This window comes from Xiphophorus couchianus, chromosome 22 (genome assembly GCF_001444195.1).
Source record: "Xiphophorus couchianus chromosome 22, X_couchianus-1.0, whole genome shotgun sequence".
In the NCBI taxonomy this organism is placed as follows: Eukaryota; Metazoa; Chordata; class Actinopteri; order Cyprinodontiformes; family Poeciliidae; genus Xiphophorus; species Xiphophorus couchianus.
Window position 1 is genome coordinate 22,488,667 of NC_040249.1, and position 14,954 is coordinate 22,503,620.

Genomic DNA, 14,954 nt, shown 5'->3' on the forward strand with positions numbered 1-14,954 from the left:
TAAAGACGGACGCACGTTTTCTCACATGCATCAGCAGCAGATTCTCTATGAACCGTTTTCTTTCTTCTTTTTAAAGACCAAGAAGCAGTTTCTTGTTCAAAGACGAGGAGCGGAGTTTGCCCTAACGACCGTTGCTAAGCACTTTGGTGCGGACCTCAACAGGAGTCTGCCGTACCTCTGGGAAAACACGGTGGGACCGTTGAAGGCGGTCGCCAAGGAGAACCTTTGCATCGGTACGTAGGCCGTTTGGCTGTCAATGTAGTTTTTTCAATAAACTTGTATACAGTATGTTGGTAATTTCATAATTATGCAGGTTCTAGATTTTAGGTCTTCAGGACTCAAAATCATAAAAGGAATTTGAGTCTGTTTTGTTTTGTCCAGTTTTCAGTGGTAAACTCTCCAGATTGCTTCAGTATTTGTTCTTCTGAACCAATGTGTGTCCTGTTTGTGTTTTAGACAGGCAGGCCCAGCTGGAGAGAGGCGATGCGGCAGCTCAGGAATTGGTCAACTCTCTGCAAGTTTTGGAAGTCATGGCTGGAGCCATGGCGGGTGAACTTCGACCTTTGGTAAGACTGATGGTTCATTATCTCTCCTGTAGTGTCCTTTGTGATGCTACCAAGCTCCTTCTGCTTTCTAACCGGTTCTTCCTCAGTCAGATTCGTCTCTGTTGGCAGATTCTGCACGGTTCTTTCCTGTGTTTTGGAACCACTTCAAGCGATTTGATTGGTAGCATCATTGGTGGACACCGCAACTTAAAACTGGTTGTGCTAACCCTAACGCTGCAAAAACATAAACTATATTTAGTATTTCAAGTCTCACTTCTAGTGCAAATATCTTATTACACTTTTATCTTTTTAATAAGATATAGGAGCTTGTTTTCAGTAAATAATGCCTTAACATTGGTGAAGAAGTACCAGGTCCAATCGGCAGATAAGTTAACTTATAACAAGACAATTTCCCTATGTTTTTAGTGAAATAATCTGCTAATGGATCAGTTATTTTTTTCCAATATTAAGGAATTATTTACTTAAAACAAGCTCCTATATTTTGCTGATAAGTTGCGTTTAAATTAGTTTAGTCTTAATTCAAGTTTACTAAGATATTTGCACTAGAAACAAGACAAAAATACTTGTTCCACTAAGAATGTGAGGGGGGGAATTGGAGCTGCTGCAAAACGTTTTCTCCCCCTTCAAAATAAGAGCATGAATATAAACCATAACTACATAAAGAATTAACAATTGATGTCTGAAACTTTAACTCAGATGTGAGATTTTACTTGATGGAAAATTTACAAAAAAAGTCACAAAAAATTAATTTAGTGGAAGCTAAGTGTGCTGAATGTTTTCAAAATTAGAAAAAGCAACAAATAAGAAATTAGCTCTGTTATTGGCGCGTTAGCAGAAGCGTGCCGACCACGGGGAAGCAGATTGGATTCATTGATCCTCTGAATTTACATTACGATGGGGCAACCTGCAACACACAAATACACCGTGAGATTTTGGAGATTTTACATTCCTACCCAGTAAGGGAAACACCCTGCCAATGGAGACAACCCAACCAGACCAGAACCGGACATTAACCGGTTAAAGTGAGAACAGGCTTTAGTCAGAAACTGCCTGCAATCCCAGTTACATGCTGCTGTTTTTGATCCAAATATCTCCAACCATTCACCTCTCCACTCTTATTCCTCCTAGTTACTGGAACACCTACCTCATTTGTTTACATGCCTGCAGCACCCGTACACAGCGGTGCGGCACATGGCCGCGCGCTGTGTGGGCGTGCTCAGTAAGATAGCCACACTGGAGACCATGAACAGTTTCCTGGAGTATGTGCTCCACTGGTTAGCTGCTATCGACGACTGCACGAAACAGGAGGGCGCCATCGAAGCGCTGGCTTGTATCCTTCACTGAAATCAAGTCAAAGTTTATCCATCAACCACATTTTCAACAACCTCAGCTTACTAAAGTGATTCACAGCAAATACAACCTTTCTCATACCAGATTCGATTTTAATTGATATTTACATTTTTAAAATTTCTTTTCTAATAAAGAAATTACAAATTACACAATATATTTTCAGAAAGTTGCTTTTATTCCAATGATCCCTTTTGTGAGTTGGATTACGGACCAACAGGGCCAGACAGAATTTTTGTTTAATGACGAGAATATAGTCATAATATTAGCAGAATAAAGATGCAATTTTACCAGATGCATGTCTTAAAATTATGAGAAAAACATTGAAAAAAACGTAGGCCTGTCGCAATAAGCAAGAAATCGGTTAATAAGATGGTTAATTAAAATGAGCTTAATAATTTACATTTGCGTGATTATTTTTTTCTTTCTTATGTCTACCAAAAACTGGACGATAAAAATCTTCAGTCTGCTGCTTTGCTCTCAAGATTGTCCTCTGGACAATTTTGTTTACAGAGACTTTATTATTTGTTTTATTTATTTTGGATATTTAAAATGTCTTCCTGTGTTAAATGTTTATTCAAATTTAAAGTTTATTTATATTCATTTATATTACTTGAAAATGGCCTCTAAACAACAATTTTATCTTTTATTGCGATAACTTCTTTGGCAATTTATTGTCCAGAAAAATTTACCCGGACACACTGATGTGTCACAATGTTACTCTGGTAATATTATGGCTTTATTCTTGTTTTATTTTAACTTTGTCTTGAATAATAAAAAAATCTTTGTCCACATAAATGGAAGCTGTAAAACACGCTTGTGAAACAAGATGGCCGTCATGGCGTGCTGACATCACTCTGAACTATGGAAACCTAAGGACTGGTGACAAAAATCCACATTTTTCACAAATAAAACCTTGAAAAAACAAACATTGGATTAATCAATAAAATTGCATTTACACCAGTCAGATGTAAAGTCAACATTTACTCACAGCGTTGACGTTTGTTTTGGAAATGTTAGTTTTTTCTGCGTGTTTGTTCCCTTAACCAACGCTCTCCAGGTGTGATGGAGCAGCTGGACGTCGACATCGTTCCCTACATCGTGCTGCTGGTTGTTCCCGTTCTGGGCCGCATGAGCGACCCCAGCGACAGTATTCGTTTTATGGCCACTCAGTGCTTCGCTACGTTAATCCGCCTGGTGCCTCTGGAGGTACGTTCTTCCGGTTTATCAATTTAAATCTTTATTGTTGGTAAAAGAACTGAAAACTATCAAGTTACTTCATCATACTTAATCGCAGGCAGGAATACCAGACCCGCCGGCCATGTCGGCCGACTTGATCCAACAGAAAGCGAGAGAGCGTCAGTTTCTGGAGCAGCTGCTGGACGGCAGGAAGTTGGAGAACTATAAGATCCCTGTGCCGATTAAAGCTGAGCTCAGGAAGTATCAGCAGGTGAGCCGTTTGTCAGCTGTCTGAGCAGCAGATGAAAAATGAATTAGTTTGAAATGAATAAAGATATAAAATAAAAAGTAGAAACAGGAAAAAAGTCATTTCTTACTCACTTGGATAAGAAATAAAACAGACAGAGAGTTAAGGAGCTTAAACTACAAGTGTCATTTTCCAGAATTAGCTTTGTTGTTAACCTGCAGCACCGTTGGCATGTCCAGTTGGATGAATGTGGACAGTTATCCTGTTGATGAAATGTATGGAGCATCATAAAAGTAAAAAAAAATGCATAATTTTCTAACTCTACTACAGTTTTACCTTCCACTAAACCTTCCCTGAATATTTGTGGATATTATATATTAAATCTTGTTTGGTTTTTTTTTTAGCGAATTCATGTTTTATTTAAAAATAGAAGTTGAATAGAAACTGAATGAGTTCTACATTACGTTGTGATCTGAGTTTTACATTTTAAACTAAATGAGATTAACTTTTTGTAGATCAGGTTGTTTGGAGATTACGCCTATCTGATGTTAACACAAACCTGCTGCTGTGTCCTGCAGGACGGCGTGAATTGGCTGGCGTTCCTGAACAAATACAAGCTGCACGGTATCCTCTGTGACGACATGGGCCTGGGGAAGACGCTGCAGTCCATCTGCATTCTGGCAGGAGATCAGTACCTCAGGTGCTCAGTTCAGGTTTATTTAATCAAGGACAGCAGTTAAACGATGTTACATGATAAAAACAAAGTAACTGTTGCTTTGAACAAAGGTTTTGTTGCAAAGAAAACAAAATTTGAATTAAAGACTCCCATCACACACACTCTGAATTACTACAACTTCTGCATCACACAACACAGTTCATAGATTAGTGGACAGAAAAACATCACTGTATATTTTTTACGATGCAAAACACTGAATTGCCTTGTTGCTGAAATTTGCTACAGTGCGTTAGGTTTGTTGTCGCATAGCTATGATGCAGTGTTGGATGTTTGGGTTCATCTCCGCCTTCCCAGTGAGGCCAGCTGGCGGTGGAAACACTTTTCTGAATACGAAGGATTATGGGAGGTCAACGCACCGACTCCTGCCGTACCACTTAGTGGAAAAGAAACAGATTTTGTTTTGTTTTTTTTGTTAAAAGAGCTTATAAATTATCCCCACTTTCAATTTGAGCACATTTACAGCTCCCCTACTTCTTCATCACAATCTGTCATGTTGCACGTTTTCACATTTGATAGTCCAGTAAACTCGGTCCAGTTGGAGACTTAAATTTCAACATTTGTTCCATTTTCTCTGCATTATGTGAAACAAACCAAAAACTTTAAAAAAATAAAAAAACTGTTGCACCAAATACCAGTGAAGGAAATGACAGAAAAGCCACAGAGGGAATCAGAATTTATCTGGAGCCATTTCTCCTGCTAGCACTAAACTAGAGCGTTTGTTTTGGTTGTATTTACCCAGAATGCCCTGCGTTGTAGTCTACTACCTGCTTCTGGAGGGGTCTCTGTTGCGTTTGGCGTTCACACATGCATTCAAACCATATCAGAGTTCACTTCAACCAAACAGAGACAGAGGTTTGCAGGCGGACCAGAGTTTGTTTTTTTTAATTTGACTGTGCATTCACACTTCCCCAATAAACCAAACTATCCAGGGCAGCACACCAGTTTGATTAAACACTCAAGTTTACCTGAAGCTTATAAACAAAACATCCTACTCCTGTTTCCATGGCTACAAATTCCCATAAAGGTCTGAGCTTTCTAACGGCTCTGAAATGTAACTTCATTCATTGAGATCTCATTTATGAAAAATGCTTCTTCTGTCCGTTTTTGAAGCTCTGATGCTAACTTTGTGCTTTTCAGGGCTCAGGAATATGCGAAGACCAAGGCAGCAGACTGCAGCCCCCTGCCCTCGCTGGTGGTGTGTCCGCCCACGCTGACGGGCCACTGGGTGGACGAAGTGGCCAAGTTCTGCTCCAAAGAGTTCCTCAACCCGCTGCACTACACCGGACCTCCCACGGAGCGAATGCGGTGAGCATCCATCAGCTAGCCGCAGGAGCATGACTCAGGCTTACCCTGCAGGACTGAACAAGCAAGGAAAGCGTTTTTTTTTTTTTCATAAAGCCAACACTTGGATGACTAACCGAGGCCTTGCGTTTCAGGTTGCAGCATCAAGTGAAAAAACACAACCTTGTAGTCGCTTCTTATGATGTCGTGCGGAACGACATCGACTTTTTCAGGTGAGGATCCTCCAAGTCTCTTCACATTTTACGTAGAGCAGGGTTGTCCAAACTTTTTGCCAAAATTGTAGATTCAAATGTAAAAAAAACCCCACCTAAAATCAAGCCAATGAAGTAGACTGATATTTATTGTAGAGCAAAAACTTTAAAGGGATTTTGAAAATACCTTTAAAATTAAAATAGTAAATTTTGCTCCTTTTGGTAAAAGGAGTAAATTTCTGCCAAAAACTCAGATATTTTCTAGAAAAACATTTGAATTTCAGAAAGTCTTTTGTATACATGTCAAAAATTTTTTCCCCCTCATAAATCTTCGACTTTTAGAGCTCAGAAATGTCCTTCTTTTTTCTAGAAAATTTCTGAGATTACTCAAAATTAGTTTTTTGGCATAAATTTACTACTTCTACTTTAATTTTGCCTGTTTGCTGTATTAAAAAGAAATGTATCTAGTTTTCTATTTCTTTTGGGTTTGATTGAATAAATTTCAGTAATAACAAGAGTTGGTTATGGTTATTAAAGGATAAATACTTTGTGTTGTACTTTACATTTTCCCGTGTAAGAAAATTATGTAAATTATTACAAACTAAAAGTCTCCATCTGCATTTTTGGCCGCAGAAAATGGTCTAAGGGCCACAAATGGCCCCGAGCCGCATTTAGGAAACCTCTGGCTTAGAATTATTCCATTACAACAAAATGTCTGTTTTTTATTTTTTAACAGAAATATAAAATTTAATTACTGCATCCTGGATGAGGGTCATGTGATCAAGAATGGGAAAACCAAACTGTCCAAAGCCATCAAGCAGCTAGCGGCTAACTTCAGGGTCATCCTGTCGGGAACGCCCATCCAGGTGAGTCCTCAGAGGAAGCATCGGCTCCCCCTGGTGGATCCACTGAAACCCTGCGCTTCCTCTGCAGAACAACGTCCTGGAGCTCTGGTCGCTCTTCGACTTCCTGATGCCCGGCTTCCTGGGAACAGAACGCCAGTTCGCCGCGCGCTACGGGAAACCCATTCTGGCCAGCCGCGATGCCAAGAGCTCATCCAGAGAACAGGAAGCTGGTAAGTCGTGTTCCCAGAATGCAACGGTCCAACGCAGCCTGGAACAATAATTCAGGTTGAATAAAATGACTGAAGGGTTGGAGAGGAGAAGGGGAAACGTTGTCTAAACCTACCAGGATGCCTGTCGGCCTTCCTTCTTTCCTTTTTTCCTTCCCTTCTGATTCCTGTCCTTCCTTCTTGCTTGCTTTCCTTCATTCCCTTTAGGGCTGTTGTAAACAAATATTTTAGTAATCGAGTAATCTATCGATTATTCTTACGATTAATTGAGTAATCGGATAAAAAATCAAATAAAACATTGGTAAATCTAGCATAACAGCAGTATTACTATCACATATCAACGTCAGTCCAATTTTTCACAGTTGAGCTTCCCTAACAATAACGTTTCTATAGTTTAGAAAATTAACCTGAAGAAAAGTTATACAAAACTCTGAAATTATATTCAATTTAATAATAAAGAGACAAGCTCACAAATACTAAAAAATGTCTGCAATCCAGCTTTTTGTTAATGTATTCATCTTCAGTCAGTTTAATAGATGAACTCTCACCTTGCCCAGACATTTATAGCTTTGTGTTTATGTTAGCGACGGGATTTGACTCCTTCGTTCTTCACACACAGAAACTCATCTACCAGCTACGTGCCGCCACCATGAGCTCCGCCACACATTTGTTGAGACCGGGATGATATGAAATAAATTTTCCGGTTCGTCCGTAAAGCTACACTTAGGTTAATCATCTAATGCGCAGCCGTCCGCAGTGTTCAGTCTATCCGCTCACCTGCTTAAATACACCTTCAACGCTTGTTTGCTCTGAACACCGGCCACCAGGCAGCAGCTCCGGGAGGAGAAAAGCTGCCGTACTCCAGGCATCGCGCCAGTCATTTTAAGGATGCATATTGGTCTCCCGAAAAACGACAAAGACCGAGACATTATCATGAATCAATAAAATCCTCCCAGGCCGAACTTGAAAACTGGACGTTATGCTGCTAACTCTTAGCTTTCGTCAACAACTCAGGCAGAAGTGAGCAACACAAGTAATAACCTGGCCGGAACGCGGTGCTCTAAATAAATAAACATAAATTAACAAAGCTTCGAGGCAGATAAATTTTCCTCGAGGAATTTTAATAATCGAGGTACTCGAATCACTCAAGGAATCATTTCAGCCCTAATTCCCTTCCTGCCTTCTTACTGCTTGCTTTCCTTCCTTCATTCTTTTTCCTTTTTTCCTTCCTCTCTTCCCTCCCTCATTTGATTCCTGCCCTCCCTCGTTTCCTTGCCTTCCTTCCTTCCTTCATTGCCTTTCTTCCTTCTGTTTTATTCTTTAGAAACTGAATTTGTTTATAAATGTTTAATGTAGAAATTGTGAAATTTCATCATGAATGTTGTAGAGAAACTCTTACATTTGTCTTTTCAGGCTAAAATTTAACTTTATTTTTTAAACTGCTGATGCGTTTCTCCTCCTGCCAGGCGTCCTCGCCATGGAGGCTCTTCATCGGCAGGTTCTGCCGTTCCTTCTGAGGAGGATGAAGGAGGATGTGCTCCAAGACCTTCCTCCTAAAATAATCCAGGACTATTACTGCACTCTCAGCCCTCTGCAGGTACGTGGGCTCTCTCCGTTAGTTATTCACTTTTAAATACTTAAATGTAGAATCACTTAAAGAAATCCAACATGTTCCACTACCGTTCTAGATAATAGAAAGAGCTGAAATGTGTGAAACAGCAGCTGGTGGGATTTGGGGACCTCTTCAGGCCAGACTGAAGATTGCAGTGAACAGAAAACTGCTTTTTGTCCCATTTGGGACAAAAGTCTCAGATCAGCTGGAAAAACACCTGGAAGTTAAACGCGAATTAGTTTTCAGGTTGTTTCCAGCAGGGAAACGAAATCGTCCTGCATATTTTACACATCTTCGATTAAAATAAGTCAGTCCTTAGAACCAGACCGGCAGCTTCTCTCCATTTTTCACTTCTACTGTCCTTTCTGACTTCCTTTCTTTTGTCTTTCTGTCCTTCCTTCCGACTAACCGTCTTTCCTTTTCTTGCCTTCCTTCCTTCTGACCTTCCTTCCTACCTTTGTTTGCAGGAGTCAGGATTGTAGGATGCGTTCAGATGTTCGGCTGTTCTTAACAGACTAACATTTATTCACCTTTATTTGTTTCCAGTTATTTTCTCTGAAGTTCTTCATTCTGTTGCCTTCAAAATGCTCAACATGCAAAATGTCGCTTTTTCTTTTTTGTTCTATTTTTGTCTGATCTGTTAAAACCCTGAATGCTCTCACAGGTTCAGCTCTACGAAGACTTTGCAAAGTCTCGAGCCAAAGCCAGCGTGGAGGACAGCATCTCTGCAGCCTCCGGTGAGGAAGAGGAGAAGCCCAAGCTGAAGGCTACAGGTCACGTCTTCCAGGTACCGAGACTTTTTTTTAATGCAAACGTCAGTTTATCGTAATAGACATGTGATCAATATCAATAGAAAAATTTATGTTTTTATGGAACCTGATCATTTCACTGGAGCCTGTTCCAGAGCTGCATGGCATTCTGGGGGATGTAGGCAGAGGAAATATTGGAGAAGAAGTTTACCGAACTGAATATAGACCCGAACTTTAAAGCATTTTTGTATGTGAGAATGGTCTAGTCGAAGTCCAGATTTAAAGTTAATTAAGAATTTGAACTTTAACTTTCAAGTCTTGCAACGTCAGACGCTCTTTGACTGATCCTGTCCGTTCTTTTTCTTGCAAAGATTTTCATGCTTTTCAGATCGTTACTCTACAAAAATTGTCATTTTCCTTTACGTTTGTGAATTAATCGTATTTATCATTTATCTTAATTTATTGTCATAAGAATTTTGATTTATTGCTGTCACAATAAATTCCAGTTAATGTTTGAAACTTCAAAACTGTCCGGATTGTTAGATTTACTATTTCATCCAATGAAAGTATCAGTAAATTTGTCAATATGTGACTAGTGATACAAGTGATATTTTTGTGACTGGTGTCCTGAAGAAGTGGGAATATTTTTCAAGTGCAATGCTTGTGTTTGTCTTCTGTGACCACAGTTGCTGTCATGCAGCCATAGTGTTAACTAAAAAACAAGCAACAATTGGTTATCTTCACGTTTATCGTACCACAAAATATTGCAGTAAAACTTTAAGTCCAAATCGCCCACCATTATTTCCCTACTGCTCCAGATTTGAGTTGGCTGCTGCATTGTGTTGCTTTCTGTTGTGACCGCGCTGTAACCCGACTTCCTGTCCTTCAGGCGCTGCAGTACCTGCGGAAACTCTGCAACCACCCAAACCTGGTTCTGACGCCGCAGCATCCGGAGTACAATCGCATCACGGATCAGCTGGCGTGTCAGAACTCCAACCTGCGCGACATTCAGCACGCGCCGAAGCTCTCTGCTCTCAAACAGGTAGAGTACTGAGGCGCCGTTACGTGTTTTTTTTTTTTTTTTTGTTTTGTTTTTTTTAAGTCGGTGCGGTTCTGACGTGCTCTCGCTCTCCAGCTGCTACTGGATTGCGGTCTTGGCGGCGGCGGAGGAGCGGAAGGCGGGACGGAGGCGGTGGTGGCGCAGCATCGCGTTCTCATCTTCTGTCAGCTGAAGAGCATGCTGGACATCGTGGAGCACGACCTGCTGAAGCCCAAACTGCCCACCGTCACCTACCTGCGGCTGGACGGCAGCGTGCCGGCCGGCCAGCGCCACTCCATCGTCTCCAGGTACGCCACCTGCGCCAAACATGAGGCTCTGGGGCCAAGTCCGGATCGCAGCAGCTTTTTATGTGGCCTTTTTATCAATCAGCACCTCCAGTTTTTCACAATTCTGCAAAAATCCAAACAAAATCAACACATTTTCTTGTACAAATGCCACTTTATTGTAAATTTTCCATAAAAATTGTCAAAAATCATGTGTAAGTGATTCTAACTCCCACTTGCAGGTGACAGTAGTTCTTACCTTAACAACACTGCTGCCGCAGTATTACTTGCATCAAGTTAAAGTCCGTGATCAAAGTGGCGAGTAACAAAAAGTCACCTTTAACCTCATATAGAAATGCTAATATTTATAAGTTGGCACCAGAAAATTAGATTTTCATTGCAAAATATTAGGGACTATTTCATGATCTTGGTATGACCCAAAATGAAAATGAGTTGCATTACATCAATTAGTTCCCTTAGTCTCACAATTCTGAAAAACATAGATTTTAGTGCACTAATGAATAACTGTTTATTTAAAATAACTGTTTATAAAATTATTGGGTTCAGTGATGCCAACTTCCACCTGCAGGTGGCAGTATTTCTTACATTTACAAATCTGCTGCCTCTGCATTACAAGTTACAGTCCGTGATCGATGTGGCGAGTAACAAAAGAATCAAGTTTAACATAATACAGAAATGTAAATATTTCTAAATTTGCACCAGAAGATCTGTGTATTTGATTACAAAAACTCATAACAATCGCAAACTCCTGGAAGGTATTGATCAGTGTGAAAAGATGTAAAATATTTAATATTAAGAAGTACTTATTGAATGCACAGACAGCTATTCATTAATATTTTAAGAGTTTGTTAATGTGCTTTATCAATATATTCTGGTGCAACCTGCCCTTTAAGAAGATGCAAGATCTTGATATAACCCAAAATGAAATGAGTTTGACCCGCCTGAGGTAGAAGAACAAATCCTCAGTTTGTTGATGGGTTTATAACTAAGGCTGATCATCGTCGTCTTTTTTTCTGTTCCTCAGGTTTAACAACGATCCCTCCATTGATGTGCTGCTGCTCACCACCCATGTCGGTGGTCTGGGTTTGAACCTCACCGGCGCAGACACTGTGGTGTTTGTGGAGCACGACTGGAACCCCATGAGGGACCTGCAGGCCATGGACCGTGCCCATAGAATAGGACAGGTACTGCTGCGGGACGCTTTATGACCTCTCATAGAAAATTAGAAAGGGGAGAGACGTGACGTTTGTACTTCCATTTCAGTTTCTGCTGCTTCTAAAAACCTCCTAAGCTCTTTAAAAAAGCACCCAGCTGTTTTTTAAACAATAAGTTAATGTTGCCTAGCAACAAAAGCTGAGCTCCAGTATGTTTGGTCAGCTGGTTTTACCGCTGTAGGTGCTGCACAATGGCTGCTGGAAAAGACAAATGTTACAATCCAGAGCCTCTTGCTGAAGTCTTATTGGTTGTGCAGGAGGCTCCACTTCTGCTTTTCACAGTTGTACAGTTGTATAATTTCATATGTTTGCAGACATTTTTACATGCGAGTGACAAGATGCCCTAAAACAGCTAAAGTCTTGTCATCTATGATTGATTTTTGTGCAGAAAATGTAAAGAACAAGTTTTGTTTCGCCCATTGACCTCTCCTAGCCTGTTGAAGGAAGCATGAAGGGTCACCTCTAAGGTTCACCTTCTACATCCTGTCGTCTGTGTTGTGCAGAAACGGGTGGTGAACGTTTACCGGCTGATTACGCGAGGCACGCTGGAGGAGAAGATCATGGGACTGCAGAAATTCAAGATGAGCATCGCCAACACCGTCATCAACCAGGAGAACACCAGCCTGCAGAGTATGGGCACAGACCAGCTGCTCAACCTCTTCACTCTGGACAAGGTGACTGGAGATGGAAACACATTTGCTGAATTTGTTCTGATGTGACGTAGCGAATCACAGTCCAAACCTCCGGCGCAGAGGGGAGGGCTGTCAGCCTGGAGCGGCCAGTCGCTCCAGAGTGGGATGGGAATGGTAGAACACTGCCATCCACTGGTGGTGGTCTGTGCCTTACCAGAGGCATGAAGATCTAAGATTTTTAATCCAACCCTCTAGCTTGGAGAAGATGACTCCATTTTTCAGAGATGTATAGTCCTCTACTTTATGTTTATTACAGCCATGCGTACAACAGCATCAACAGCTGAAGAAAGCGAGTTGATTTGTTCCACAAGAGTAGAAAGTGAGACTTTTGACACGTCTCTGCAGATCCCGCATATTCTGGACATGAACTGTTTAGACTTTCACATTCAGATTAACACTACAGAAACTGTTTGCAAAAACAAGACAGTTTCTTTCCCCAGTTTGTTTCTCTGAGTGTCCAGATGAATATTGTCTTGCTATTTGGACTAATTCATCCTTTTGGTTTTATTTCTGGATTATTTCAGGATGACAAGAGTGACAAAGGAGAGCAGTCGTCATCGACCTCAGGGAAGGCGTCCATAAAGTCTGTGTTGGACGGCCTCGGGGAGCTGTGGGACCAGCAGCAGTACGACTCGGAGTACAACCTGGACAGCTTCATGAACTCGTTGCACTAGCACTGTTAGGACTCCGTTCAGTCATCTACAGGCCAAGCAGGACCTGGCCAGGAGGGGAAAATAGTAAAAATGGATCAGGGTTACAGTAGAAGTCAAACACAACCAGATCAGGAACTATTCGTACATTGTAATGCTCTTAATTTGAAAGGTCTAGAGTTACAGAGCTGCTCCAAGACTCAGTCATCTTCCTGAACTTTTTTTTTTTTTTTTACGTCGACAGTAAGTGAACCCGACCGTCACAGACCAGTAAACCAGAGCAAGCGACAAACATCTCCAGTGTTGAATTGCGTCGTCGTCAGTGGGTGCTGCTCTCACCTTTCAAGCACATGTATTATAATTATAGCTCTAATTTATAGCCGCGGCAGCAGAAGCTCGCTCTTTTCGCACTTCACCTTCCAGGGGATATTCAGTGTTATCTGCTAATGCAACATGTCACAAAGTCTTAAACTGAGCCCTGCCTGTCAGCGCTGCTCTGACCCACACGGTTTGGATCACAAAGGGAACCCAGGTGGCTGTGACGAGCCCAGACTGGTACCTGAAAACTTGGCCCAAAGTGTTTTAAAAAGGAACTGTAGACTTGTACATATTTCTCTAACTGCTGCTTTTTCTTTATGATAGTGGAATTGTAATAAATTCTGCAAACCTTGAATGTTGCCCTTTTTTTCTGTTTGTGAAAGCCATGTCAAACTTAAGGCCCGCGGGCCAAATCCGGCCCGCCAGGAGTTTTCATGTGGTCTCTTACAGAGCTTACAGTTGTGCTTAAATATAATTTTACTAATCAAATCAGAAGGTTTATTGGTGCCAAATTACATCAAGATGTTTAATTTCAAGAGGTTTTCATCAAATGCAGAGAACTTTCCTCCGTCAGCTCCTTCAGACTAGCCAACAGCAATTAGCAAACACCTGCTGGAACTGTGCATCTCCTGAGCTCATTATACGAGCTACTTATTGAAATGCTCATAAAAATGCTCTTAAAGGGTTAATAGAGGAGCCATGTTGTGATGACTTCCTGAAGGCGGAGCTTCAGAAAGAGCAAGCGTTCTTAAAGAGACAGAGGCCTGATTTTAAATCAAAAAGCAACATGTATATACTGTACATGTTACATGTGTATATGTGTATATATATATGGGATTTTTAAAACTAATGTTCTAAAATAGCTCTAAGTTCCTGGAACATAACACCGCCCCTTTAAAAAAAGTTTATCAATACTTTCTGCCACAACCATCCCTTTAAAGATGATCTTTATTTTAACCTGCCTTAAAATGAAAAGCATTCACTCTGTTGTTTACATTTATCTTTATTATATCTTAATATATTGGTACCTATCTTCTTATGCACATTTTATGCTATTGCAACTGTTAAAATATTCTGTTTTTGCTCATTTGAAAATCTCAAAAATTCTGCTAAATTCAGCCAAAACATTGCTCTCTTCTCAAAGCTAACACCTTCCGCCTACTTTCAGCTAGAAACTCAATTCAAAGTTTAAACTCCTCACGAGGCTTTAGACTATCTTCAGATGATTAAGCTTTTTGATGTCTGCTATAGTTTTTTTTTATAAATCACAATTTAAGTTTTATGGATTTTTTTTCAGGTTTTCAATAATGTAATTCTTCAGCTGCCACATTGTGCACCCTCTTAACTGATGCTTTTATTCAATTTTCATGAACAAAACTCTGCTATTTGTACAAATTTCAATCTACAGAAGTACTTAATGCCCCAAAATGTAGCCACGAGTTTCTGCTTTGAGGAAATATAAGGATCATTGTTGCAGGTTTTATGGTTTCCTTTGAAACACTTCTTGAGCGCAGTGGCCGCTAGATGGCAGTGTCTCCCATTTGAGAACATGATCGTATCAGTGAAATTTGTAAAAAAAATAATAGAAAATAGATTAATTTATTAAGCTTTAAGCAATGGAAAAGAAGCTCTATCTGTAATTTTTGTGGCCAAATTCTGTCATAAATGTATTTATAAAGATTAGTTATAGTGTTAGCATTTTTAAATTTGAAAAACTAGGTGTAATTTTTTTTTC

General features: G+C 40.4%; 1 protein-coding gene across 1 annotated transcript in view; it reads left to right on the top strand.

The window, feature by feature from the left end:
- The window catches only part of btaf1 (BTAF1 RNA polymerase II, B-TFIID transcription factor-associated), a 34,236-nt gene extending 20,662 nt beyond the window's left edge, over window positions 1-13,574 (top strand). The window contains exons 22-38 of the mRNA XM_028006827.1: window positions 77-233; window positions 457-566; window positions 1,695-1,896; window positions 2,974-3,122; window positions 3,211-3,363; window positions 3,918-4,039; window positions 5,213-5,380; window positions 5,512-5,589; window positions 6,305-6,434; window positions 6,502-6,643; window positions 8,107-8,237; window positions 8,917-9,039; window positions 9,891-10,043; window positions 10,137-10,348; window positions 11,370-11,529; window positions 12,063-12,233; window positions 12,776-13,574. Of these exons, the coding sequence (XP_027862628.1) occupies window positions 77-233; window positions 457-566; window positions 1,695-1,896; window positions 2,974-3,122; window positions 3,211-3,363; window positions 3,918-4,039; window positions 5,213-5,380; window positions 5,512-5,589; window positions 6,305-6,434; window positions 6,502-6,643; window positions 8,107-8,237; window positions 8,917-9,039; window positions 9,891-10,043; window positions 10,137-10,348; window positions 11,370-11,529; window positions 12,063-12,233; window positions 12,776-12,925 (2,511 nt within the window). The 3' untranslated portion in view covers window positions 12,926-13,574. The remainder of the gene's footprint in view (window positions 1-76; window positions 234-456; window positions 567-1,694; window positions 1,897-2,973; window positions 3,123-3,210; window positions 3,364-3,917; window positions 4,040-5,212; window positions 5,381-5,511; window positions 5,590-6,304; window positions 6,435-6,501; window positions 6,644-8,106; window positions 8,238-8,916; window positions 9,040-9,890; window positions 10,044-10,136; window positions 10,349-11,369; window positions 11,530-12,062; window positions 12,234-12,775) is intronic.
- The last annotated feature ends 1,380 nt before the right edge of the window (window positions 13,575-14,954 follow it).